Below are 24,675 nucleotides of genomic sequence, written 5' to 3' on the forward strand. Positions count from 1 at the left end.
GCAGGAGAATAGGTAAGCAGAGTCTTTAACTGACAATTACAGTCTTCTGCATTTTAGAGACACTGGCAAGGATATTCCAGGCTATTACTTGATTTTCCAAACTGGATATATATAGCATTATTATAGCTCTGACATTTTGACATACCTTGATAATGCTGAATCAGCTTGTTGGTCCGTAGATCCCAGATTTTTAGTGAACTGTCAGCTCCTGAGGATGCAATACAGGTGCCGCTTGAGTAGAAGTCAACAAACGTTGCTGATCTGGAATATCAAAAACACTCAGTGGAGTCAGTGACCAGCAGCAGTTTAACAGTCTGGTGTTTAAATAATTAGGGATGTCCTGATCAAGCTTTTTTAACACCAGAGTATTTTATTTTGTTAGATAATACACTGCGCAGTGCACATTTCAAGTACATTAAGGTTATTAAAATCAGTCCAGTGTATATGTCTGACAATTAAATTGCTCTGTATTGTATCAAGAACAAAAATGCCTGCATCTAAGCTTCTCCTTAATGTTTTTTTTTTTTCACAATAGAGTGTAAAATAACAAATCCTCTATAATCTTTTTGGTCTTGTCGTTGTCTGATGGGAGTTTCTCCCTGCAGTGTTGGTGCTTTGGTGCAGCCTTTGCCAAAGTTACCTGAATGAGCAGTCTGTATTTTACTGAGTGTTTATTTCTGTTGTCTCTACATCTTGTGTTCACAGGACTTTTGTTGCAGTGGCGTGTTAAGTGTGGTTGTGTCAGATCTCTACCGCTGTCTCTGCTCTCGCACTGACACGGAGCTTAGAGTGAGACAGAGAGAGTTGACGGTGGCTACAACGTGCATGAAAGCTTTGCGTGTAAAAACATAAACAAAAAAGATCCAATAAATAAGGCTTAATATAGCGGATACCGATCAGTTAAAAAGTGCTTTGATTAGCGCTGATACCGATTGTTGAGATCGGCTCGGAACATCCCTATAAAAATTACAAAACAATGCCATCTATGGGAGAGACAAAGCAATGACTACACACAATTAATTTAGTTTTTTGAAACGTTTTAACACTTCACCTCTTTGAATCTCTTTGATGCATTACAAAAACATAATGTCCAGGGGTTGTGCCAATTAGAAAGACAAAAAAATAAAGACTATTTGATTAAGTGGCTCAAACTAACAGAACTTTAGTCACAATGCTATAATTAAAATAAAACCCAAAGTGATGGCAAAATTAAAGCCAAGAAGAATAAGCTGGTTTTAGGACTTACCCTCCATAGTCAGTGAAACAGTTGATGCAGTGTTTGGTGGACGTGTCCCACAGCCGGACGGTACGGTCGTCTCCGCAGGAAGCTATCAGACGGCCATCAGGAGAAAATCTGTCGTAAGGAAAAGACAAAATACGCTACTTATACCAATGAGGCCAAATTAACTTTTTAGCAGTTCTCTGCTTCAGACTCATCCAGTTCCATGCACTTACAGTGAACACTTCAGCCAATCTTGACCACTGAATTTTAACTACTTATCTCAATCAGATGTTTCACATAGAGCCCGATTCAAAACACCTAAAAAGAAATGACTAGGAGAGTGCAAGATGTTAAGAAAAAGCGCATGGCTATTATCTTGGTTTGTAAAAAGTAACGCGTAACTCTGTTTGCTCTTGGACAAATCCTTTGCGAGCAGATAAAATATTATTTCAGAAAGTGGCCAAGTTGTTAAATCTTCATGTAACCTACAAGACACACACACACAAACACGCTAGAGCAAGTTACATTAGGATGTGGTGCTTGGTACCTGGCACAGCGCACCCAGTTGGTGTGCTGGTTGAGAGAGTAGACAAAGCACTGCCGGTGAACGCTCCACACTTTGACAGACTTGTCGTCGGACGCCGTCACCAGTCTCTGGCTGTCATGGGAGAAAGCAACACTGCGTACAGGGGCCGTGTGGGCTTTGAACACTGTTGACTCTCCTTTCCTGTGGAATACAGACACGCAACATTAAATGCAACTGATTCCAAACCAAGCCTCTTCCAGTCACACATGTCGTGCAACCTCAGTCTGCGTGGTATGTGTGACCCTCTTGCTAGTTTACTGTGTTACAGTTAAGTTTCCAGTATAATAATAGACCTAACTGTGCAGCAGACCATTTGTTTTACATTTCATATTACAGTCCACTTATCTTACTCGGTAAACAAAAAGTTCCTGATTAAAACAGCAGAAGTGAACATACATGGAAGGTGTCCACAGTCTGACCGTTCTGTCCTTAGAGGAAGTGGCCACCAGGTTACCAGAGGGGGAGAACTGCAACCCAGTGATGACGTCTTGGTGGCCAACAAAGCGGAAAGCCCTCGCCTTTGGAGCTAGATTCCAGATCATCAGGCTCATATCCACTGACCCTGAGGCTAGAGGGAGACAAAGGAAAGATGAAGGTAGGACTTACACAATAAACTGTATAGATTTCCTGCTGGAGGATTGCAGTAGATTTAATTATTGGTGTTTGGAAAGGTATTGTTAACTTTTAATTGCGTCTCATATGAAAGAAGAGCCTAATGTGTCCACAAATATTCTGGTAGGTGATAATGATTATTTCATTAAATACTACAGTCATGATGGCCACGCTACTACATAATTGTACATCAATTTAACTGGTCCAGGTCATAGCGAAGCACAAAATAAATGTTTCAACAGTGATGTGAAACCAATGTTTGATCTTTTTTATGAAAACCAAAAGTGTGACATATCATTAGAGGAAGCTATCTGCGCACTGCCAAAGAACATCTGAACCATAATAATAATGTGTATCTGTGAAGCAGCTTACCCAGTTGTTTGCGGTTTGGATTGAAGTCTGTACAGGTGACGGCATCTTTATGTCCCTTGAAGTGTCTCTCTAGGGTTGGATCCTCCTGCAATGACAATGCACCAGTCAGTGAGGAAGACTCTGCCCTTTAAACAATAGTTTGCTCAAAATGTTGTTTTACAACAGGTTTGGAAACTATGTGGTAGAGGAGGAAGTGTTCCCATGGCTAGCACAGACATGAAAAAATAGCTCTTCTAACTGATTAGACTGATGGAAATCCACCAACTCTGTTTTCTGTCAGAACTATACTGAGCACTGACAGAGCACTGTTGCTGTGTTGTTAGTAGTGGCGGGCTGGGCAAGGAATCCCTATGGGACAGTGTCTGACTGAGCAGACCAAACATGGCTGCGTTTAGGGAAAACAGCCAACAGACTGAGCAAAAACTCCAAGAGCTGAAGACCGTTATTTGCCAACAAGCAAGTCTACTATGTTATAACAATTTGGACCCTCTGTGTGTTTGACAGCCCCACAGCAAATCCTCTTAGCAGAGAAGCAGCTAGCAAACTCGCCGACTCAGCTAACCTACCATTAGCACCAGTGTACGTTATCAAAGTACACACTTGTGCTCATTGGCCTTTAGGTACGTAATAACAACATACTTACCAAAACAGACGCCATAGTAGGCATTTGGTAAAAGAGCCAATGTTGTCAGAGGGAAAGTTGAACCGCCCGCTGCTCAACGTTAACGTTACTTCCATGAACTGTCAAACAGTGCGCCTTCAGCAGCAGTGTCAGACCTGACCTGTCGAAGTCAGATAATACTCTGTTCCAAAAGTCTTTGAGCAACCTTAGTTGTTTCTGGATGAGTTTTTTTTAACTCTGAATGAAAATTTGGCTTTGAGTTTGCCTAAGCAGCCGAATAACCCGTTATTTCTACAGCTAAATATCTTAGCCACTTGTGGCTTGATCTTGTGGCAACGAAGAGAGTGGTGCTGCATTCAGGAAACATATCAAAACAGGGAGATAAGAAAATCCACTATTAAAATACCATTCTCCACATGAAAGTACCATTCGCCACAATGGTAACTTACTGGGAAATTCAGAATTAACAGTACATTCAATTAATCAAGGCTCTGTATACTGACTCGAAAGAATTGGCACGCAGCAAGTGAACATCAAATTAAAAACGTAAAATGATCAAAACATGAATAAAAAGTAACGTAAAGTAAAGCAAGCGTTTGTTGGCTGAAACGAGCATTAGATGTAAACCTCCAAGGCACTGCCAACGGGCAAAAAACCTTGTTTTATTAAGTTTATATCGTTATTACCCAAAACGTCATGGTTATTTCTATGTTACATGAATGCAGCAGGCCATTAAGGTGGAGCGTCTTCCGCTGCTAAGCAACTAGCGATATCATATGAAACTGCTCTATAGGTGATGGCGCAGTATCAGCTTCTCTGATTGGCCCGTGATACAGCACTGACAAATCAACGCCGAGGTTGTTAACCTTGGACAATTGATGTTTGGCATTTCGGTTTGAAAAGATGTCGCTCAATCGAGGCATCGGTAATGTGGAGGTAACGTTCCTTAAATGTCCGCATTGTTTGTTTTATTTACCCGCTGACTGCTAATATTGCACTGTCTATAACGTCATGTCCTGTGAATACAGCGTGGGCCAACAAAAACAAATGTATAGCTATCTTAGCAAGCTAGCTAGCTAGCTGTGATGAGGGTTAAGTTACCATATCAACGACAGTGCACCTGACAGGGCAACAATCCTAACGCTGGCCGCTAGCGCTTTCTAAAGCTCCAGGCTCACTTCACGAAGCTTCACCAACTAATACTAAAGCCAGCGTTTGCTCCTCAGTCTTTGTTTCTGGTCAGTCAGCTAACGAAAACCCTTTTGTCTTTTCCTTCTAGTACATGAAGAAAAGGATACCGAAAAACGCGAAGTATCAAAATGTCAAAACAAGGCTGGACACAGGTATCCTGTCAATACATACGTTAGGTGTACTACAGTGTCAGAAGTTAGTTGCATTTATTTTTGTCTGAAATAATTTACTAACTCACTTTAATTTTGCCTCTGTACTGTCATTTTTATACAATAGGATGCAGCCTTTCAAAGTATATGGAAAAACTGGAGGAGATTAAAAAAAGTGAGTAACTATATTGAAGAGGAATCGGTGTGAATCGTGTTTTATCTTTCTACTCTACTACATGCACTTAGTTCCATGTACTCATACATGTCACATGTTTTGTGTTATGTCTTCAGCTGTGGTTTTCATGTGAAAACACAACCTTGAAAGCAAGAGGTGTTTGATTGTGGCTGGATTTTTTTCCATTACCAAACCCACCACCTCCAAGTCTTTTAACTCTTAGTCTCTGAGATTCACAATTCACAATGGGTTCCTTTATACATAGGAACAGCTTCAATGTCTTCCTAAAGGACACTTCCACAAGCTTGGATCAAAGTTTTGACCCTGTAAGGCTGCTAGATTGCTTCCCTAGACTGTGGGACCAGTGACATTAGTTCAGTCCACTGGCGTATTATAAACACTTTCCATTCTGCCCAAATGCAAATAGGTGGATCAAATATCCCAGTTTGGCAGGATTGTGTAAAACTCACACATGATCCAACTCCAGCTAAATAAGCCCTCCTAAGGGTCTTTTTCTTAGTCGTGTGGATGAGAACTATTTACTGTTCACTTAAGGTAAGATTTGCCAACTTTGCACTTCATTTTCCCAAGGATCTGTGGGTTTCTCTTCTCTGTCTGCCCGTGTACTTCAAGAGGTAAACTGGAGAAGTCCTGACCCACTGATATTTCCCAGTTAAATAAGTTCTTTGTGGACAGTGGTCGTTTTGTGCTGACCCGTCCTCTGATTTCTCAGGGATAAGTGACACTGATTCCTTCCCTCTCCAATGGAGGATTGTGCTGCCGTCCACAATAATTCCTGTGTGAGTGGACACAAACTATCGGGACATGCTGTTCAGGTGCCAGCAAGGAGTCTTTGAGAAAGTGTGCGCTAGTGAGGTCACACTGTGGATAATACCAGTATCAGTAGCGCAGATAAAGCTGCCTGAGTGGCCTGATTTGGGCGTAGTAGTGGCAGCTTTGGCTGGAAGGTAGCATGGGAACAGAACGGGTAGATCTAAAGTTTAGTGAGGCTTTAGAAGGGGATGAGGAAAAGGAGGATGTGCAAGACCCAGGTGAGTTGTGTGCAATGGCGTATCACAGTTGTTTAACTAGGTTCTGTAATTATCAATCACAGTGTTAGACCAGCGGTTACTGTGCTCTCTTCAGCTACAGCGGCCATTCTCATTGAGATATTTCAAGACTGCTGTCAGAGCTCTGAGGCTCCTTCCTCCTCTAACCTTTCCTAGATACATTTGTTTTTTGATGATTTCTTTTTCCTTTTTTTCAGATTACAGGTATCGAAAAGATGAAATCTTCAAGCGGTTAAAGGTTACAACATTTGCACAATTGGTAAGCATTAATGTTAATTTCCTTGCTGTGCTGTAACATCCTGCAAGATTTATGCCGAACACACTGGAAACAGCAACAGTTATTTTCGTGGCCTATAGTATGGAGGTGAGGGAATGAATGCAGTGAGAATACCTGATCCATTTACAGTGCTTAATAATTCACAGACTACTTGTGTGAATAGTTTTGGACAGACAGCTCTGAATTCATTTAGCTTGGTTTGTTACCTTCAGTTACAGACTCCAGGATACCATTTCCTTTGCACTTTTACTTAAAATGTATTTGCTGTTATCCCTCCTAGTACAAGTATGTTTGATTTCCAATCTTGTTTTTCACACCAGGTACTTCAGGTGGCCTCTGTATCAGACCTGAATGAAAGTGATGATGGCGAATCACATGGGCCAGAGGGTAATGGCAAAATTACTTATTCCCTTAACACTGTGAATGTTAATTTATCTCCAGCGTCATACCAAGAAGGTCATTAGCATTTTAAAACAAATACCTCACTGTTGATTTCCCACTCCCGCTGATTTGCAGACAGTCTGTCAGTGGTGTCTGATGCAGACCTCGAGTGTCTGTCTGAACACATCAACGGCTCCCCACAGGCGTCACCTCTTTCAGATCGGCAGGATGACGGATACACCCGGGAAATGTGCTACTCTGCCAGGTCAACGCTGCTAAGGTACCGTACACCACCCTATTGAATCTCTCATACTGCACACAACACCCCGTATTACTCATAGTTTGGTGGACAACATTTATGCAAAGTACTTAGTATAATTCTGAATACTTGCATTGTGTGTTTGCGCTGGAGAGACCTGTACCTCTGTCCCAGGTGTTAGTGCCATGCTGTGCTCTCTGAGCTGTGCTGAAACCTGCAGAGTACCCTGTAGGTGCAGCTGCAACCTTCCCTGGTTGACTTATGTGTCCTGGACCAAACTGATATTGAAAACAAATTAGGAACTCCAGTTAGTGGATTGCTGTTGTCTCAGTAGATTTATCAGCACTAGATGGGTGTTTAAGGACCAACTCTCTTTAATTACATTAGCTCTAGTGATATCTTGAGCATCCAACGTCCATGTGGAATAATATTATATATAATATCATATTAATATAAACACAAGATGATACAGTGCCTTGATCATGTGAGATCTAATTCCGTATATTCAAACATTTTCAAGTTGTCATTTCATATATTAATTAATTCACTTAATATATATAACTTAATATTCAAACTTTATATTGTAATAATTTCCTAAACAGGATGCCATATTTATACTACTGAAATTACAGAGCGCAATGAAAAAACTAATATTTTTTATAACAATAGTGCAATTTAAACTGAGCTTTATAGTGGCAGAGCAGTCACACTACCACCTTCATTCACTCCCAGCATCCAACAATCACAACTCCAAACCACAAGCACACCTGTAACCCTATACCCACCATACTTTACCTCCACCTTTTTTCCCCTTAAGCTGTCACACTCCCCCACCCTCCTGTATACTGCACAATAACCTCCCTCAATATGTTCTTAGCATCCCCTCCTCTCACCTGCGTCCTCCACCTCAAACAGGAACCCCAGGAGAGTAACTCTATCTGTGGTCTCTCCGGGGGCCACACACTGAGCCTCTGTAACAGCAGAGCTTTTAGGTCACCTTCACCTTGTAGGGAGGGCAGATGGAGAGGGAAAGTAGGGCAGTGCTGGGGTAAACCTATACAAGGGGAAAGTGGCGTCCTTCTACAGTGCTGTTTGGCTCAGCTCCATACTTACATTTGCTACAGTGAGTCATTTTCCTGTAGGCTCTGGTTTCACATTAACGGATTCGAAACTTGCCAGATCAACCCCTCCCTGCTTTAAGAAACAAAATCAGTACCGTCCTGGACTGAATCATCATTGACTGTTACAGACATAGTAGCAGGGAATGTAGAAGTGGTACTTCCACCATTGTCTACATGGAAAACATGCGTATCTTACCAGCTGGCAGGTGTCAATATACATCATATTCTGGGATTGATGAAGAGTTCTACCTTTCAACATTCTAAATCATCTCCAATTCCAAGTCATTTTTAAAAATGTATCATACATACATACATAAAACAAAATGTGTTAGTGTAGTTCAACAGAATATATGCTTTTTATATTTTGTATAGAAAAAAATACCAGAAACCACATAGGTTAAATAAAATGACATGACCGCACTGATGCAAAACTATCCTACTACTATGTAATTAAAAATACAAATATAGCCTCAAGCTGCAATGATTGGCTGAAATCAGTGTTATGTTGTTTTTCTTTTGTTTGTTTGTGTTTGCGAAATAGAGGCAGTTTTGAATTGTGAATGAAACCTGAAGGTTTGAGGATAAAAATACAGTTAAACATAAAAATGTTCAAGTTTAATTGTCTTATATACTCATACAGGTACTGTCATATTGTAATGTGAGAGAGTTGCCAAAAAAAGGAAAAACTTTAATTAAGTTAAATAAGTCAGTGAAGGGTATTGCAGCTCCTAACATTTTACCACCTACAGCGTTATTAGTGGTGTGGGAGAGCTGAACCTCGACAGGAACAACCAGAAGATGAAGAATGAGTCTGTGTTCAGCCCCGAACCAGCTGACAGGCCCTATCCCGACTGCCCTTACCTGCTGCTGGACGTACGCGACAGGGACCAATACGACCGCTGCCACATCATCAGCGGTAGGTGGCAAGAACACGATGCTAGGTCATCATGCTTCGTGTTCCAAAAATGTCTATTGTTGTTTTAATTCTCTCTCTCTCTCTCTCTCTCTCTCTCTCTCTCTCTCTCTCTCTCTCTCTCTCTCTCTCTCTCTCTCTCTCTCTCTCTCTCTCTCTCTCTCCTGCAGCACACAGTTTCCCCATAGCCACGCTCTCTCGAACAATGAACCCCTACACCAAAGAAGTGCTGGAATATGTATCCTTCATCACAGACTACACAAAAAATATTTACATGCCCTGATTTTTCTGATTTTTCTTTTTTGAAATGCAGTTACAGCTGACTGTTGGTTTGTCTGACCTTAACACACAAACTGTGTAGAAAAATGCCGCAGGGAAGATCCTCATTGTGTATGATGAGGATGAGAGAATAGCCAGCCAGGCAGCCACTGTCATGTGCGAACGAGGGTTTGAGAATCTGTTTATGCTGTCTGGAGGTAAGATATATCTCTGAAGTTGTCTAGTCTGCTTCCTTTAAAAGTAATCTAATCCATAGTAAAAAAATCTGAGTGATGGAGGATTTTAAGGGGAAAATTAATATAGAAAATGCTGCTTTACATGCCCATTAGTTGACAATTGATCATTTAAAGTTAGTCAAAGCAGGTGACATGTATTTTATTGTATTTTTACTAGTGCTGTCTAACGATTAAAATATATAATCGTGATTTATCGCATTAATGTCATAGTTAATTCACAATTAATCGCAATTAATCGCACATTTTTATCTATTCCAAATGTCCCTTTATTTATTTTTTTCCCATTATTTTTTCTCATTTTAATGCTCTTATCAACATGGAAAAGTGGATCGGCTTGCTTTGTGCAAATGTTTTTTTTTATTGAAAACAACATTGGCATATACTGTAGTGTTCAATTTCACACTAACATTCTCACTTGGAGCAAATAATCTCTCACACAATGTAATCAAGTGCTATTTCAGACTGGACGTGCTGCGATGATAGCTCAGTTCACAACGACAATACACACAGATCACTTTGGTCTTGTCAATGGAACCATTTGGCAACTTTTTAAAAGTAAACTTTCCATTCAGAATATTATTGGCAATCATTTTGGCGTCTCGCGCTCACCATCCACTCAAAACGTAACGTCTAATACTCTTAAACAAGTATGTGAGACGTGCCTGTTGTTTTGTTTCCGGTCTAGCTAGATCCGGTGTGGTGTTGTAGTTTTTCTAACGTTACTAGTTGTTGCAACAGCATGTGAAAAAAAACTACAACGCGTGCAAGGCCAAAAATAATGTTAATCTCGCGCTAAAAAAATTTACGCTGTTAAAATGGCGCCGTAAATAACGTGTTTAACTGACAGCACTAATTTTTACTTATCTATAATGCCTTATTAATCTAATACAAATAATAAAATGTTTAAAGGCAGCACTGTTGCAGGTTCCATATTTGAAAAGGGTTATCACCCCACTCTGCCGTCCTCTCCCAGGTCTCAAGGTAATCGCTCAGAAGTTTCCAGAAGGGATGACGACAGGCTCCATCCCGACCTCATGCCTGTCCTCTCCTACGTCATCGAAGGTCAAGAAGAGTTCTTTGCCGCACCAGCCGTCGCTGGCCGCAGAGAGGAAGTGGCGGTTTACATCAGACGAGCTGGCCAAGATCCAGGAGCAGCTGGAGGAGATACTCATCCCCAGTAACTCCAACTGTAAGAGCAATTTACAATTCCATTTTCCACTTTGAAATTAGAGTATTGCTTTAGGCGTCCATCATTTCCCAATGAATGGTAATTTCTAAGAAAGCGTCCTTGGGAAGAACTATGTAATTTGGTACATAAGTATGGGGGAAATAGAAGCAAAGTTCTGCAGCAGGTATTTCGGTTTAGTTGGTTGTGTTGAGTTGTTGATTTCCTTGAGAAAAAAACTCTCATCTCATCTTCATCCACTTATCCGGCATCGGGTCGTGGGGGTAGCAAGTCCAGCAGAGGACCCCAAACTTCCATTTCCCTAGCAGAATTGGCCAACTCTGACTGGGGGATCCCGAGGCATTCCCAGGCCAGTGTTGAGATATAATCTCTCCACCTGGTCCACGGTCTGCCCTGTGGCCTCCTCCCAGCTGGACGTGCCAGGAACACCTCCCTTGGGAGGCGCCCTGGAGGCCTCCTCACCAGATGCACGAACCATCTCAGCTGGCTCCTTTCTAGGCACAGGAGAAGCGGCTCTACTCCGAGTCCCTGGCGGATGACCCCTAAGGGAGACGCCAGCCACCCTCCTGAGGAAACCCAAGGCCGCTTGTAACGCAATCTCGTTCTTTCGGTCATGACCCATCTCTCATGACCACAGGTGAGGGTAGGAACAAAGACCGGTAGATCGAGAGTTTCGCCTTTCGGCTCAACTTTCTTTTCGTGACTGTGCTGATCCTCATCCCAGCTGCGAACCGATCCAGTGAGTGCTGAAGGTCACAGGCTGATGATGCCATTAGGACCACATCATCCGCCTAAAGCAACAATGCAATCCTCAGCCCACCAAACAGCAACCCCTCCCCCCCACGACTGCGCCACGATATCTTGTCCACGAAAGTCACAAACAGGATTGGTGACAAAGTGCCGCCCTAGCGGAGGCCAGCACCCACTGGAAACGAGTCCGACTTACGACCAAGAATCCGGACACAACTCTCGCTTTGGAAATACAGGTATTGGATGGCCCTGAGAAGTGACCCCCTCACTGCATACTCCCGCAGCACTTCCCACAGGATATCCTGGGGAACCCGGTCATATGCCTTCTCCAAATGCACAAAGCACGTGTAGACCGGATGGGCATATTCCCAGGCCCCTTCCAGGACACCTGCGAGAGTGAAGAGTTGGTCCGTTGTTCCACGACCAGGACGGAACGGTACTGTTCCTCTTTAATCAAAGGTTTGACAATCAACCGGACCCTCCTTTCCAGCACCTTAGAGTAAACTTTCCCAGGGAGGCTGAGTAGTGTGATGCCTCTGTAGTTTACACACACACCCTCTGGTCCCCCTTTTTAAATAGGGGAACCATCACCCCAGTCCGCAGCTCCTTTGGCGCTAGGGGTGGGAAAAATAATCGATTCTTCGATGCATCGCGATTCTCTCTAGAGCGATTCCGTCTTGATGCAGATAAGTTAATAATCGGAATCTTGAAAATTAAATTAGTTCGCGTGCTGCAACATTCTGTTCACCTGCTGCAGAGCTCTACAGAAAACTCTCTTTTCTGCCTGCCAGTTCTCCGCCAACACGCAAAACCACATTTCTGGACACCACTCAGAGTTGGGGGAAAAGCAACCCGTTCCTGATGGCAGCCAGAGGACTTCTTATAATTGACTAAGAGCAGCTTTTTCTTAAATGACATAGAAAAGAAAGATTAGAAAGAAAATAAAAATGAATAGTTTTTCTACTTCCATATTGTGTTAAAATGCAATCTGCATTGTTCATAGAAAGTCATATTTGTGACAAGAAAATCTTTTTCTCTAATAAAATATAGAGAAGGTAATTCATCTGTTGATTGTCTTTAATGAATATCACAAAAGTAGTAGGAAGTGATTAGCAAACTCAGATGTATATATATATATATTTTAAAATCACGCATGAAAATGTACATTAAAAAATTGTTGCATCGAGATGCATCGATAATCGGTTTAGAATCGAATCGTTGACCTCTGAATCGTAATCAAATCGAATCGTGAGGTGGCGAAAGATTCCCACCCCTATTCGGTCCTGCCCTGACTTCCACGCAATGTTGATAAGGCGTGTCAACCAAGACAGCCCCTCAACAGAGCCTTGAAGCCTTTCTGGGCGAATCTCATCAATCCCTGGGGCTTTGCCACTGTGGAGTTGTTTGACTAACTCAGTGACCTCCCGCAGGGAAATTTATGCAGATCCCCCATCATACTCCAGCCCTTCCTCTATCACAGAGGGTGGGTTTGTTGGTCTAGTTGGGTTCAGGAGTTCCCCAAAGTGTTCCTTCCACCGCCCAATTACCTCCTCAGTTGAGGTCAACAGTGTCCCATCCCCACTGTACACAGCTTGAATGATTCCTCGCCTTAGGTGTTGGATGGTTTTCCAGAACCGCCTGGATGCCGTCTGAAAGTCCTTCTCCATGGCTTCTCCGAACTCCTCCCACACCCACTGTTTTGCTTCCCTCACAGCTGTGGCTGCAGTCCTTCGGGCCTGTCAATACCCTGCAACTGCCTTGGGAGTCCCCCGGGATAACATATCCCGGAAGGCCTCCTTCTTCAGTCGGACGGCTTCCCTGACCACCGGTGTCCACCACCGTGTTCGAGGGTTACCGCCCCTTGAGGCGCCCAAGACCTTAAGACTACAGCTCACACCAACCACTCTGGTTCGATGTCCCCAGCCTCCACAGGAATGCCGGAGAAGCTCCGCCGGAGGTGGGAGTTGAAGGTCTCTTGGACAGGGGCCGCCTCCAGACGTTCCCAGTTCACCCGTACTACACGTTTGGGTTTACCAGGTCTGTCACCAGATGGTGATCAGTTGACAGCTCCGCCCCTCTCTTTACCTGAGTGTCCAATACATGCGGCCTCAGGTCTGATGATACGATCACAAAATCAATCATAGACCTTTGGCCTAGGGTGCTCTGGTACCACGTACACTTTTGAGCATCCCTATGTACGAACATGGTGTTCGTTATGGACAATCCATGACTAGCACAGAAGCCCAGTAACAAAACACCACTCGGGTTCAAACCGGGGAGGCCGATCCTCCCAACCACGCCGTTCCTCCCAATCACGCCCCTCCAAGTGTCTCCATCATTGCCCACATGTGCGTTGAAGTCTCCCAGGAGAACAATAGAGTCCCCTACTGGAGCCCTATACAGGACTTCATTCAGGGTCTCCAAGAAGGCCGAATGCTGTTTGGTGCATAGGCACAAACAACACAGATCGTAGGCGTAGGGAGGCGACCCTCTCGTCCACCGGGGTGAACTTCAACATAGCGGAATTATTTTACATTATTATACACTAGTGAAAACATAACTCTGAATATTATATTCTGTTTTTGCTAATAGATCCTCTTAAATCTTACACATTGGACCATTAATTTAATGGAAGTGTATCAATTGAACACTTTTGACATTTTTCGCTATAGTTAATATTGAATATACATAGTTGCTTCCAGAAACTTTCCCATTAATTTTAGGGCCTGTCCTCACGAATACGCCGCCTCACCCAATACAATGTCGTTTTGAAAAAAATCTCCGTAAACACGGAGTTTTCAGAAATATCTGCGTCCACACGGATTCACTTAAACGACCCAAAACGCTGTAGTACATATGCCAGGCCTGTATGTGGCGCTGCCACACCAATACACTAAAACCGGAAGAGAAGCCATGGAGCATGCTCTGTTTACAAACAAGTAGTAGTAGTCCGCCCTTGTTGTTGTTTTTATGACGCGTCTTGCGGCGGCGGCTACAGTTAAAGGCTAGAGAGGCGGGGCTAATCCGTTATCGCTGTCCAGACGACTCCGGGAAATCCGGCGTTTTCGGATTTTCCCACTCTGGGACCGTTTCCAAAAAATACCGTTTTCACACCCAAAAAACGCCTGTATCCGTCTGGACGCGAGGCCGATACGATAAAGTATTTCGAGATTCGAGAAAAACTTATTCGTGAGGACAGGCCCTAAAGTTGCAGATCATGTCCATCTTATACAATTATACAAACATATAGTACCCATAAAATAAAGCATTACAGACCAGGCTTATCAGATATTTATTCAGAGTGACACATCCCTTCTGATTGAGATCCTATCTTTGTGCTCCATTTACTCCATGAAATTCTGGCATTGGGCAGATTGGAGTCCTGAATCAAAATTATAAAAGATTATAATATTTTATTAACAAAATTTCACCAAGAGAAAGTTAGCATCACAAGTGTCATTTTTTCCCTGTCTCATCACTGTTAACCTTCACTACTGTTTGCCTTTGTTCACTGCAGCCCGCATGTCCAGCCGCATGTCATCCAGCAGCTCCCAGTCTAAAGCAACCAGCGCTCAGAGTCGACGCAGTTCCTCTACAGCTGGGGGAGGGGACAGCGCCAGGATTCAGAGCTGTAGACCCTGGAAATAAAACCATCACCCACTCAACCACACAGATACTAACAAACATACCTCCAACAGAAAGTCCATTTATTTCAGGGTGCATTTTTCCGCTCCATAATTGTAAAGAAACACACCTCCGGTCCCAGTCTGCAAAATAATCCACAATACTGCTTCAGTCAGAAGTGGAAAGGACACCACATCTACTTTATTAAAGCAACTTTGTTACGTACCCATGTATACTTGTGTTTCTGGCGCCCGCTAGCATCTTTTATTCCAGAATTTCCTCTGACACAGATGCTGAATCTAGGTTTTGTGTTTTTCAGTTTAGGAAACTGCACACACCGGGGTAAAGTAATTGACACTACACAAAACCTAATTAACTAACTAATTAAGACTGGAGAACAGTATGAAATTTACAAATAAAAAAATCTATAGGAACAGAACAAAGAAGACTCATCGGTAATCAGTGTAATACTGCACTGTCAAACTGTAGCATTTTCCCATTAACGTTTTCTGTATATGTATTTTTGAATGTCTGCACAGTGATGAATCTTTTTGCACTCAGAATAAATTTTCATGTAACACTATTCTCATTATGGCTTTCCTAAAAGATTTTCTTTCCCTGGATTAAATGTGGACATGACATGAAGGATGTGCTGGGAATGTACAGTATGTATTCCATGAGATGTAATTTACAGTATATAGATAGTGTTACAGAGGTTGATCCATTTTGTAAAATGAAGAAAAGCTGCGCTGTATTTTTGTAATTTTCTCCATATTGTCAGGATGTCTTATTGTGATTTCTAAACCGGCGATGCACCAAAAGCCTTTATGTGCAACTTCGTCCGCTTATGCTGTTACCTGACTCTGTGTGTGTGTGTGTGTGTGTGTGTGTGTGTGTGTGTGTGTGTGTGTGTGTGTGTGTGTGTGTGTGTGTGTGTGTGTGTGTGTGTGTGTGTGTGTGTGTGTGTGTGTCAATCAAAGTACTGTAATTTGCAATCACACTTACTGATTAGTTCAAGCCAATCATCACAAAATCGCAGTTTCACTAGAGGAACACAATGGGCTTTTTGTCATGGCTGTAACAGAATTACATGTAGCACTTCAGCACCCACAAATGCATTCGTAAAACAGTATTGTTGACTTGTGGCCTTTTGTTTTGTTGGCATTGTAGTGACGTGTTGCATGGTTCTTGGTTCATTTTAATGAAATCACAGACTACACTCCACAGCCCTTTTTTGTGACAAGTAATTTGTTTTCACCATCAGTCTTAACTCACATGAACCATTTGATCACATGATTTTGCTTGTAAATGGATTTCAAATAAAGTGTATAATTGTTTGATGTGTTGGAATTGTTTGCTTGCATTAACCAAGCAGTTATGAAATGTTGACAGACCAAATAGCAAAAGTGAATAAGTGATTTATTTTGTTCTATAACTTTCAATTAAATCTACTTGAATAATGTACTGTTTAGAGAGGGATTGATCTAATTCAGTAGTTTATAGAGCTAACCATCTCTCACACTGGTCACATCTAGGTAAAAATAGAAACATTTAAACAAAAAATGAACATGACATATTCTTCGAACAAGCCCAGAGTAAAGACTTTGACATTTTTATTTATATATATATTATATATATATTTTGGCATTTTGCTATATTTTGATAGTGGCAGTAGAGAGAGACAAGAAAAGTGGGGGGAGAGAGGGGATGACATGTAGCAAAGGGCCTGGGACCAGATTTGTTTCACTCTGTGCTATGCAATACCCGAATATGCTATCTATTCATTTATAGTTCAAAATATTTCTAAAAAAGGCAGGTGAAGATTGATTGATGATAGTGAAGCAGACACAGGAATGAAAGAGCAATGTGCATAAATGTGTGTCCAACATGCACCCAATTTAAAAGGCCTTAAAATCGTAAAGAAATGGAAAGTGCCATTTTCCAGTGTGTTCATTTATTTGCCTGTTTGTGTTTTTTACTAGGTCTAAGGAGACATGAAGTATGATCATGATGGTGATGATAAAGATGACATTTTACAGGTGACATTTGCCAACAATATCCTCTTTGGGATTTCCACACATTAGTAGGGGTTCTTGTAGGTGTGATCCATGATGGCCATCAGAGCCAGCCAAGTCTCTGTGGCGGTGGGGATGATCTGGTTGGCTGGCAGGATGAAGCCGTAGCGGCCGGTGTCCCTCAGCTCGAAGGTGTAGGAGTACTTGATGCCCTGGTTGTAGGTCCAGTCGATGGTGCCACCGCTAGCTTGGTCTACAGCAAAACAGGTATTGTTCAGGGCATTTTCTATAAAATACAGTCCTTCAGGTGGCAGTCATAATGGAGGTTGTCAACTGTGAAGCATTAGTTGTGAACATCTGATTCCTTAATGTACAACTTGGCTGACTGCCTCAATGAAATCACCACTGGTTTCCAATGGGTATGATTTATTACACAGTTAAAACCAGTGTGTAGAATTTAAATTCATGACTTTGGCATCCCCCAGTGTTAGTATGAAAGAAGAAACATTGCACATTTGGTTTACAAAATGACCCAGCTGGTTAGTTTACTATCAAATCCTTAATCCAGTAATCTTTGTTTAGACTGAGAACATGTTTACCAAGCTGCGTAGATCTGAAGGGGCTGAAAATGACTTTGTACTACTTAATGTTACTGATATATATAAAGAGAAAAAACTTGGCTGCATGTTGGTTGGATACCTAATTTTTCAGGTGGCATTGGCCATTTGAATAAAGTCAAATGAATCTATATTATAAGCAGTTTTGCTGAAACTTACAGATGGTGTTGATGATGCTGCCGTATCTGTATCTGGTACCATACAGGGAGGCCAGGTCAGTGATAGCCTTCTTAGCCAGATTGTGCTGTGGGAAGACATTACCATGATCACATATGAACTTCTATTCATAGTATCTCATATTGCTTCTGCATATTCTTACATTTCTAACATTACAGGCAAACATTCACCGGGACAGCAAAACAGATGAGCCCAGAGAAGAAATCTACAATCAGTTTTACCATTCTCAGTTTCCAGGTTCTCTGTAAAGAATTCATAAAAGGAAAAGAGTGTGATTTATACCAGCTCATTCTGGTCCCTGACTGGAGTCTTGGTGTAGCCGTAGGGGTACAGGAGCATCTGGGAGTAAGAATGGATGGAGACGAATGACTTGAAGTTACCGTGGGACTTCACAAAGTCCACAATGGACCTGACCTCAGACTCAGAGTGAGCACTGGGTCCATGATAGGTCTCTGAGCAGGGATTTCTGCTGGCACCAGGTCCTGCACAGGGATGACAACAGAAAGTGCATAAAAAATGGATGCCACCATGTTTCTATAAACAACCTTTCCGTACTTGGTTCCTTAGATACTAATACTCATGGTACAAGTGTCTCCATAAACTGCAAAGAGATTAAACATCATGTACTAACCATAATGACTCAACCACCAAAACATGCGTGTTACTTATTTTATAAAATTTACATTGTGTCCTCTGCATGTCGAAGAGCAATTTGTGACAAATCTGTTTAACTTACCTTGTATAGCTTCCTGTTTAGCGACACAGTGTGAAGGTAATAAGAATGTGCTACTTTGGCATCATCTGGTGGAAGTATTAAAAATGGCACTGGCAAACAGCAATGCACCTCACTAATATCCTACATGCAGTAATTTATAAATACGAGTCCCCTGTACCAGTACCCTGCAAACATTTGCACCTAAACCTAAGGGTGTTACAGACTATTTTTATATGCAACCTAAAAGTTAAGTTTGCACAATAACCGATATGACATTAAATAGAATTACAGTAATATATATATAATGATTGCTGTATTGTAATCGATTATTTGACCTTGAAAAGTTCATCTGAACAGAAGCTGTGCCCAGGATTTCTTGAATATTGAGTGGTTGTCTTTAGCCCTGATGTCAAAATATCAGTGAAATTATTTTATTTTATAAGACATTTATTCACAAAACATGTGAGGATGTAGAGATTGAATAGTTGAAGACTGCATGTTGGGAAGTCTCTGTTGTGACCTGACCTCGAAGTGGCGACCTGACATCTGTTCAGTTTTTCATTTGGGCTTTCAGTTTTTCGACCCCCTGATGTTTCAACATTGAAATTTTTGCAGGAATAGGTTTGCAGTATCAAAAGTAATTCTTGATAATGGCATGTGGTGCCTTGGTACATTTCGGGTACAAGGCAAAGACCTTACCTCCAAAACCAGCATCCCAGTTCCTGTTGGGATCGACTCCCACACAGCTTGAGCCAGGGTTGGGTTTCCTGGTCTTACGCCACATACGGTTCTGGTAACATCAGAATAACTCATCACTTTTATATTACAGGTTCCTTTCTTTTTCATACCTTTTATTTATCTATTGATTATTAGATGGGTTTTATTATTTTAACACCAGTTCCTGTCTTTATGTAGCTTTAGTGAGCATATGTTACATTTGAACCTGAAAGGATCTAGTATCACCTACACAACTCATGAACTTACCCATGTCTAAAAAAATCACTGTATACAGTAGTTAGTGAGAGTAATACAGGGATTGCATGTATTTATTCATGTCCTTGAAAATGGAATACGAAACATAACATGCTCAAATTCACATAGAAATTAGACAACACTGTCTAATTGAGAGATATGACACCTTTGAACCTAAACAGGGGCGGGAAACCCTGTAGAAGCCTTGAATAAATATTGTCAATCAAAAACCTAAATGTGGCAGGAAATAATAATCAGATAGTACAAAATCTTAGCAATGAGAGACTCACGCTGTTGTGGGTGTAGTAGTACCCATCAGGATTGGTCACAATCTCCAAGAAGATGTCCATCTTGTTAAGGATGGCGGTGAGAGCAGGGTCACGTCCATAATCAGTCACAATCTACTCGCAGAAATGTAAAGAACATAATATTCAGTGCAGCAGGTTAGTGGTCAGAAGCTGGGGAGACGGGGAAGAAGAAACAGAAACAGGAGAAATATCTAAGCACCTTTTTGGCAAACCAGGTGCCACTGGCCTGAGTGACCCACTCTCTGGAATGGATTCCAGTGTCAATCCAGATGGCGGGACGGTTGGTTCCACCAGTACTGAACTAAGACACAGAAATGGAAAGGAAGAGTCAAACAAAATGAGAATTAATGAGTGAACATACATTCTTTTATAATTATAGTCTTAATTTGCTAGACTCAGCCTGTTTGTTTTATTTACCTTGAGCACATTCAGGGGACGACCCTGGTAGCTCTGACCGATCACGATCTTGCTGACCATATTGGGATTCTCAGCCACCAGCATGTCCTGGAAACTGTAGATCTAAACCAAAGACAGAATCCTGGTCTTTGATTTCATGTGCATCAACTGCGAAGGACATCATTCTGTATAGCGCTGTCTGGTCTTAAGTGAGTTTAAATCATTTGCTGAAGTCGGCATTACGTTTCCCTCAAAAATGTATTTGCTGCAAATTAGTTAAACATAATTTTTAAGAGACAAGGCAGGTTACAAGGAGTCAGCTGAGTAGAGGTTCTCCAGGTACATCAAACTGGTAGGAGACCAAGGGGTAGGGCCAGAACATGGTGGAGAGATTATAGACCTAACTATATTCTACTATGTCCCGGCCCCAGATAAGCTTCAGAAAATGGATGGATAGGCTTTTAAATTTTATATATATTTGTTTTCAAAATTTACTGGATATACAGAAAATTATATTTTAGTTTTGGTGAAATCATTATTTTAGTTAGAGGGTTATTGCCACACTTGAGGGAAAAGTCAACTGGCATGCTTGACTCTACACAAACAAAGTCTTGAAAAAAACATTTTATAAATTGAGCCTAAAAAGGTTTTCATCAAAAAAATAAAATTAAATTAAACATAATCAAATCCATGGATTACAATCACTGGATTTTTTATCAGAATCAGAATCAGAATCAGAAATACTTTAATAATCCCCGTGGGAAATTACTTCAGACATTATATCAAATTATTACTATTCAATGTATGATCACTACAAATAACATACTTCCTTTATGCATTAGAACCTAGAATTAAGATTAAGGGAAGCCAGTGGCCAGAGTGAGTTTGTGTACTAACCTCGTTGATGGGGTGGTACCTGGAGTAGTCATAGCTGTCAGTGTTTCTGGGCTCAGCAACACGAGCAGCAGACTCCATCTCTTCCTGCTCATAATCCAGCATCACCTACAGGACAGTGACATCATTCATATTTGAGTTACATTTCTTTATTAAATCCATTGAGGTTGAGTTTTGGCCCCAAATCTGACATCTGAAGAACTATAAACCGAGTGCAGTAAATTCAGCTTTGTTCTAATTCAAGCGTGGCTATTTGCAGGTCTCGCACCTGCAGGTCTTCGATCATGATGGAGTACACAATGTCCTGAGTCTCGAGGTAAATTTTGACCGACTGCAGGCTGTGGAAGGGAACTCTGACATCCACAGGTGTGGCCACATCAGTCACACCCCTCCAGAAGTCCAGCTGAAAGAAAACACAGATAGCTTTCATAAGTCTAATCAAATTCCAATGTATTCACTGAGTTCTTGGATCAAATAACCTGAGTTATTAAATGAAATAGATGAAAATTCTTTTGAATTATTGTTGGTGGATGATGAATGACCTCGAACTCAATACTGTCCTCCAGGTCCTTGATAAGAGACAGCTGGACATCGTCTTTTGGAATAATGCGAAGCACCTGGTGCCTGCAAAAAGAGTACCACAAAGTTTTACATCGTTTTACTCAAGTTCACTGACCAAAGATTGGCACACATGGTATGAAGTAAGATTTCTGAAGGCTGGATGGTTCTGCTTAGTTTTGTTGTTGCAACTGTTTGATTGGCAGAGCAAAAGGACTTCCCAGGGTGCCAGGTTCGATTTCCAGATTGGCTTTTATCTACTTGTTTTACATGGGATGACTTACATGTGTGGAATATGTGAAGGATTTAATAATAATAATAAAATATTGATATTTATTATCCAGATAAATGATGTCCAAATTAACCAAATTTCCTAATATCTGATCGGGGTGTAGATTAATAGAAGTATGCAGAGAGGGGCTCTGGCTGGCCCACTTACCCCTCATATGTCTCCTTGCCGAGAACGGCCACAAACAGCGCGGCAAATGCGAGCAACCCCCTCATCATGACCAGCAATGTGAACCTGGCAGGGCCGAACCCGGGCTTATATGGCTGAGTGTGCCAGGTCACGTGTCCAAACCTCAACCTTGCTTAAGGTGATGGAGGTGTGTCAGCAGCTGTTCTCTTTCTCACACCAGCCTGGAGATATCAGAGCAAAAGTTGCGTCATGTTTTCGACATATCTGCAGTTGTGTTCAGTTTAAAAGAAAAAGGAATGTCCTGTTTGTCTGGTTCCTTAAGTTAATTACATGTTATGTGCACAAAGAGGAGCAAATTAAAGAATCCTAAAGAGTTAAAACTGAAGTTGAATTATCTGCTGTATCAATTCATCTGTCAGGTATTTTTGGATGAATTGTTTACTCAACTCAATGATATAAAACAGAAAAAAGCAAGAAAATCTCACATTATTATTAGTTATGTATGTGTTATTATACATACCATGTCATCAACATTCTTTTATAAAAAGGTTTCTCTATAGCACCTGAAAGGATTCTGCTAATTATTCATGATAAATAAATTCTTCTTCTTGCTGTAATATTTAGTTTTAAACATTTTATTTATAATTTTCTTTTTTAAAGAAATGTCGTGAATGTGAATGTGGCTGTATGACACATCACTGACACGTTTCAATGATTCTTTTATTGTTTGGGTCATCTGAACTTCGCAATAAGCCTTTATCTCGCCATTATATTTTGCCACTATATCCTATTTCCTTTTTCCTGTTGAAATGAATGAGTAGAAACAATAAAGTGAAACTAGACATGAAGTGCTCAAGCTCACGATGGAATATCCCCGCTCAACAGGAAGTTGTGGCTGTCCGCTGTGTATCTTTCAGCTTCCTCGCAGTTACTCTTGGGGCAAGACTGCTCACAGCAAGCAGCTTAAATGTGCTGAATTTAAACCAGCTGCTGGGATACATGTGCTGTGAACTCTGCATGTTAGCAGAGAAATACTTCCAGACATTAGACAACTTGAGATTTCAGCATGCAAACATTCACATCTGGTGCTTTTGCAGGCTTTTATTGCAAAATGAGATATCCACTAAAAAATGTGACACCAGCACTAAGTAACAGAACACCCACATCAAAGTAACACTCATCATTAACAATATTAGCCAGCTTTTGCCTTCTACTTCTAAAACGATCACATTTGAGTGTCGTTGAGTTTAAATATTGAGCAATGAACATCAGATAACACTTTCAGCATTTTTGAATTACTCTAAAATCCACTTCTTTCCTCATACAGACAACTTTGTATGTGCTTAACTCAAAGTATTTACCACACACTTAAGCAATGTAATCATTTAAGGCCAGTTCATATGATCGCAAAGTAAAGATCCTTGACATTACTCACTAATGCGACTTCTCTCCAATGTACATGTCCCACCAATCTGAAAGTTTGTGTTATGCAACCCAGCTGATAAGGACATTGCAGAGGAAAAGTAAAGAGACACAAGGCAAGACAGAGCTGGGTGTGGAAAACACCTGCAGGAAGGTTTCTGATTCACAGAGACTCACAGTAAAGCAGACAGCTTGTTTGTCCGGATCCATGTGTCCTGCTGAAGTGTCCTTGAGCAAGACACTGAGCTCAAGCCATCAGCTGCAGAAGTGTCTAAGTTCTGTTATCATCACAGTGAAACAGCATTTTGAGCATGTCTGACTTCCTTATTTTGGTGAAGCCTTTTCTTATCTGGTGGTAAAATGTAGTCAAGAAATATTTTTTGCACTGGACTCCCAGAATGAAAATTAGTTCTATATATCGCTTATGATACCAGCAAGTAAAAACAGAATGATTTTATACAAGAAAATGTGTATCTATTTAGTTAGTAGATCTATATGAACATATCTATATGAAGGCATGAGCTATATTTTTGTTTCCATAGAACAACAGCAACTTCTAATTGCAACTGAATGATGACTATGCAGTGTACCAGAGAAGTAAGACCACCCAGTTAGATGAACAACAGTGGTCAGTGGTCCAGCTTTAAAGTGCCCTTTTATGTTTTAAAGCTGCAGTCCATAACTGTAACTACAGCAAAACTAATGGAGACTCTAATGAACATTTGGGAATGTCTTCAGACAAGTTGTTGGTATGCAATTAAAATATATGGAAAATATTTAAATTTGAAACCAAATATTAAAAAGGACACATAAGTTATAAAGTCAGAGAGCCAATATAGACACTAGGGGGCCAGGGTGCTGTACACTGGTGGATTCCAGGTCCTCCTAAATAGTTAATAGTTCCTCATGCATTTCATTGAAGAGGTGGAGTAGTTATACTCACATAATAAAACTATTTGATCCTTATCCAGGGTTTGTAACTGTTTCACCATAAATGCATCAGAACTTTCTGCGTGCTCGTGCCTTTATTATTTTATTCACCCCTGCCCCTCAAATAAACACTGTTGATACTGTATGCTAAATATGCTAGTTATAATAATGAGGGCACAAACACTCTGAACATGGCTGTAGAGAAGCACTAGTAAGAGCTAAAATGGG

General features: G+C 41.2%; 3 protein-coding genes across 8 annotated transcripts in view; 1 reads left to right on the top strand and 2 right to left on the bottom strand.

Annotated features, from left to right (window-relative positions):
* Positions 1-3,779, bottom strand: part of poc1b (POC1 centriolar protein B) — a 44,909-nt gene extending 41,130 nt beyond the window's left edge. For all 4 annotated transcript variants that reach the window (XM_051382192.1, XM_051382191.1, XM_051382193.1 and 1 more), the window contains exons 1-6: positions 3,436-3,779; positions 2,793-2,877; positions 2,205-2,376; positions 1,770-1,949; positions 1,247-1,354; positions 146-261 (exon numbers count right to left, since the gene is read on the bottom strand). In XM_051382192.1, the coding sequence (XP_051238152.1) occupies positions 146-261; positions 1,247-1,354; positions 1,770-1,949; positions 2,205-2,376; positions 2,793-2,877; positions 3,436-3,459 (685 nt within the window). In that variant the 5' untranslated portion in view covers positions 3,460-3,779. The remainder of the gene's footprint in view (positions 1-145; positions 262-1,246; positions 1,355-1,769; positions 1,950-2,204; positions 2,377-2,792; positions 2,878-3,435) is intronic.
* Positions 3,780-4,260: 481 nt separating this feature from the next.
* cep41 (centrosomal protein 41) lies at positions 4,261-16,362 on the top strand. 2 transcript variants are annotated; one of them, XM_051382204.1, is made up of 11 exons: positions 4,261-4,350; positions 4,694-4,757; positions 4,882-4,929; positions 6,197-6,258; positions 6,597-6,663; positions 6,793-6,937; positions 8,787-8,953; positions 9,121-9,188; positions 9,312-9,426; positions 10,439-10,654; positions 14,919-16,362. In XM_051382204.1, the coding sequence occupies exons 1-11, from the start codon at positions 4,318-4,320 to the stop codon at positions 15,047-15,049; spliced, it is 1,116 nt and encodes a 371-aa protein (XP_051238164.1). In that variant the 5' UTR covers positions 4,261-4,317; the 3' UTR covers positions 15,050-16,362. The 2 variants fall into 2 exon arrangements, with proteins under 2 accessions (XP_051238164.1, XP_051238165.1); XM_051382205.1 differs by lacking the exons at positions 4,261-4,350; positions 4,694-4,757; positions 4,882-4,929 and adding an exon at positions 4,959-5,981.
* Positions 16,363-16,962: 600 nt separating this feature from the next.
* cpa5 (carboxypeptidase A5) lies at positions 16,963-23,808 on the bottom strand. Of its 2 annotated transcripts, none has more exons than XM_051382201.1 (12): positions 23,695-23,808; positions 22,117-22,316; positions 21,662-21,743; positions 21,388-21,522; positions 21,123-21,227; positions 20,247-20,348; positions 20,029-20,130; positions 19,812-19,922; positions 19,249-19,339; positions 18,117-18,316; positions 17,817-17,901; positions 16,963-17,293 (listed from the first exon to the last, which is right to left on the bottom strand). In XM_051382201.1, exons 2-12 carry the CDS (start codon positions 22,182-22,184, stop codon positions 17,106-17,108), a joined length of 1,269 nt encoding a protein of 422 aa, XP_051238161.1. In that variant the 5' UTR covers positions 22,185-22,316; positions 23,695-23,808; the 3' UTR covers positions 16,963-17,105. The 2 variants fall into 2 exon arrangements, with proteins under 2 accessions (XP_051238161.1, XP_051238160.1); XM_051382200.1 differs by lacking the exon at positions 23,695-23,808 and adding an exon at positions 23,531-23,563.
* Positions 23,809-24,675: the final 867 nt, after the last annotated feature.

The sequence above is a fragment of the Dicentrarchus labrax genome, unplaced genomic scaffold, assembly GCF_905237075.1.
Source record: "Dicentrarchus labrax unplaced genomic scaffold, dlabrax2021, whole genome shotgun sequence".
In the NCBI taxonomy this organism is placed as follows: Eukaryota; Metazoa; Chordata; class Actinopteri; family Moronidae; genus Dicentrarchus; species Dicentrarchus labrax.

Bases quoted from the DNA above. Each gene is read 5' to 3' on its own strand.
- cpa5 (XM_051382201.1), bottom strand. From the start codon at position 22,184: ATGATGAGGGGGTTGCTCGCATTTGCCGCGCTGTTTGTGGCCGTTCTC. The intron at 21,228-21,387 runs GTGCGAGACCTG...ACTGTCCTGTAG, and splicing joins TCATGATCGAAGACCTGCAG to GTGATGCTGGATTATGAGCA. The intron at 19,340-19,811 runs GTGAGTCTCTCA...TGATGTTACCAG, and splicing joins ACTACTACACCCACAACAGC to AACCGTATGTGGCGTAAGAC.
- cep41 (XM_051382204.1), top strand. From the start codon at position 4,318: ATGTCGCTCAATCGAGGCATCGGTAATGTGGAG. The intron at 6,664-6,792 runs GTAATGGCAAAA...GCTGATTTGCAG, and splicing joins CGAATCACATGGGCCAGAGG to ACAGTCTGTCAGTGGTGTCT. The intron at 10,655-14,918 runs GTAAGAGCAATT...TGTTCACTGCAG, and splicing joins CATCCCCAGTAACTCCAACT to CCCGCATGTCCAGCCGCATG.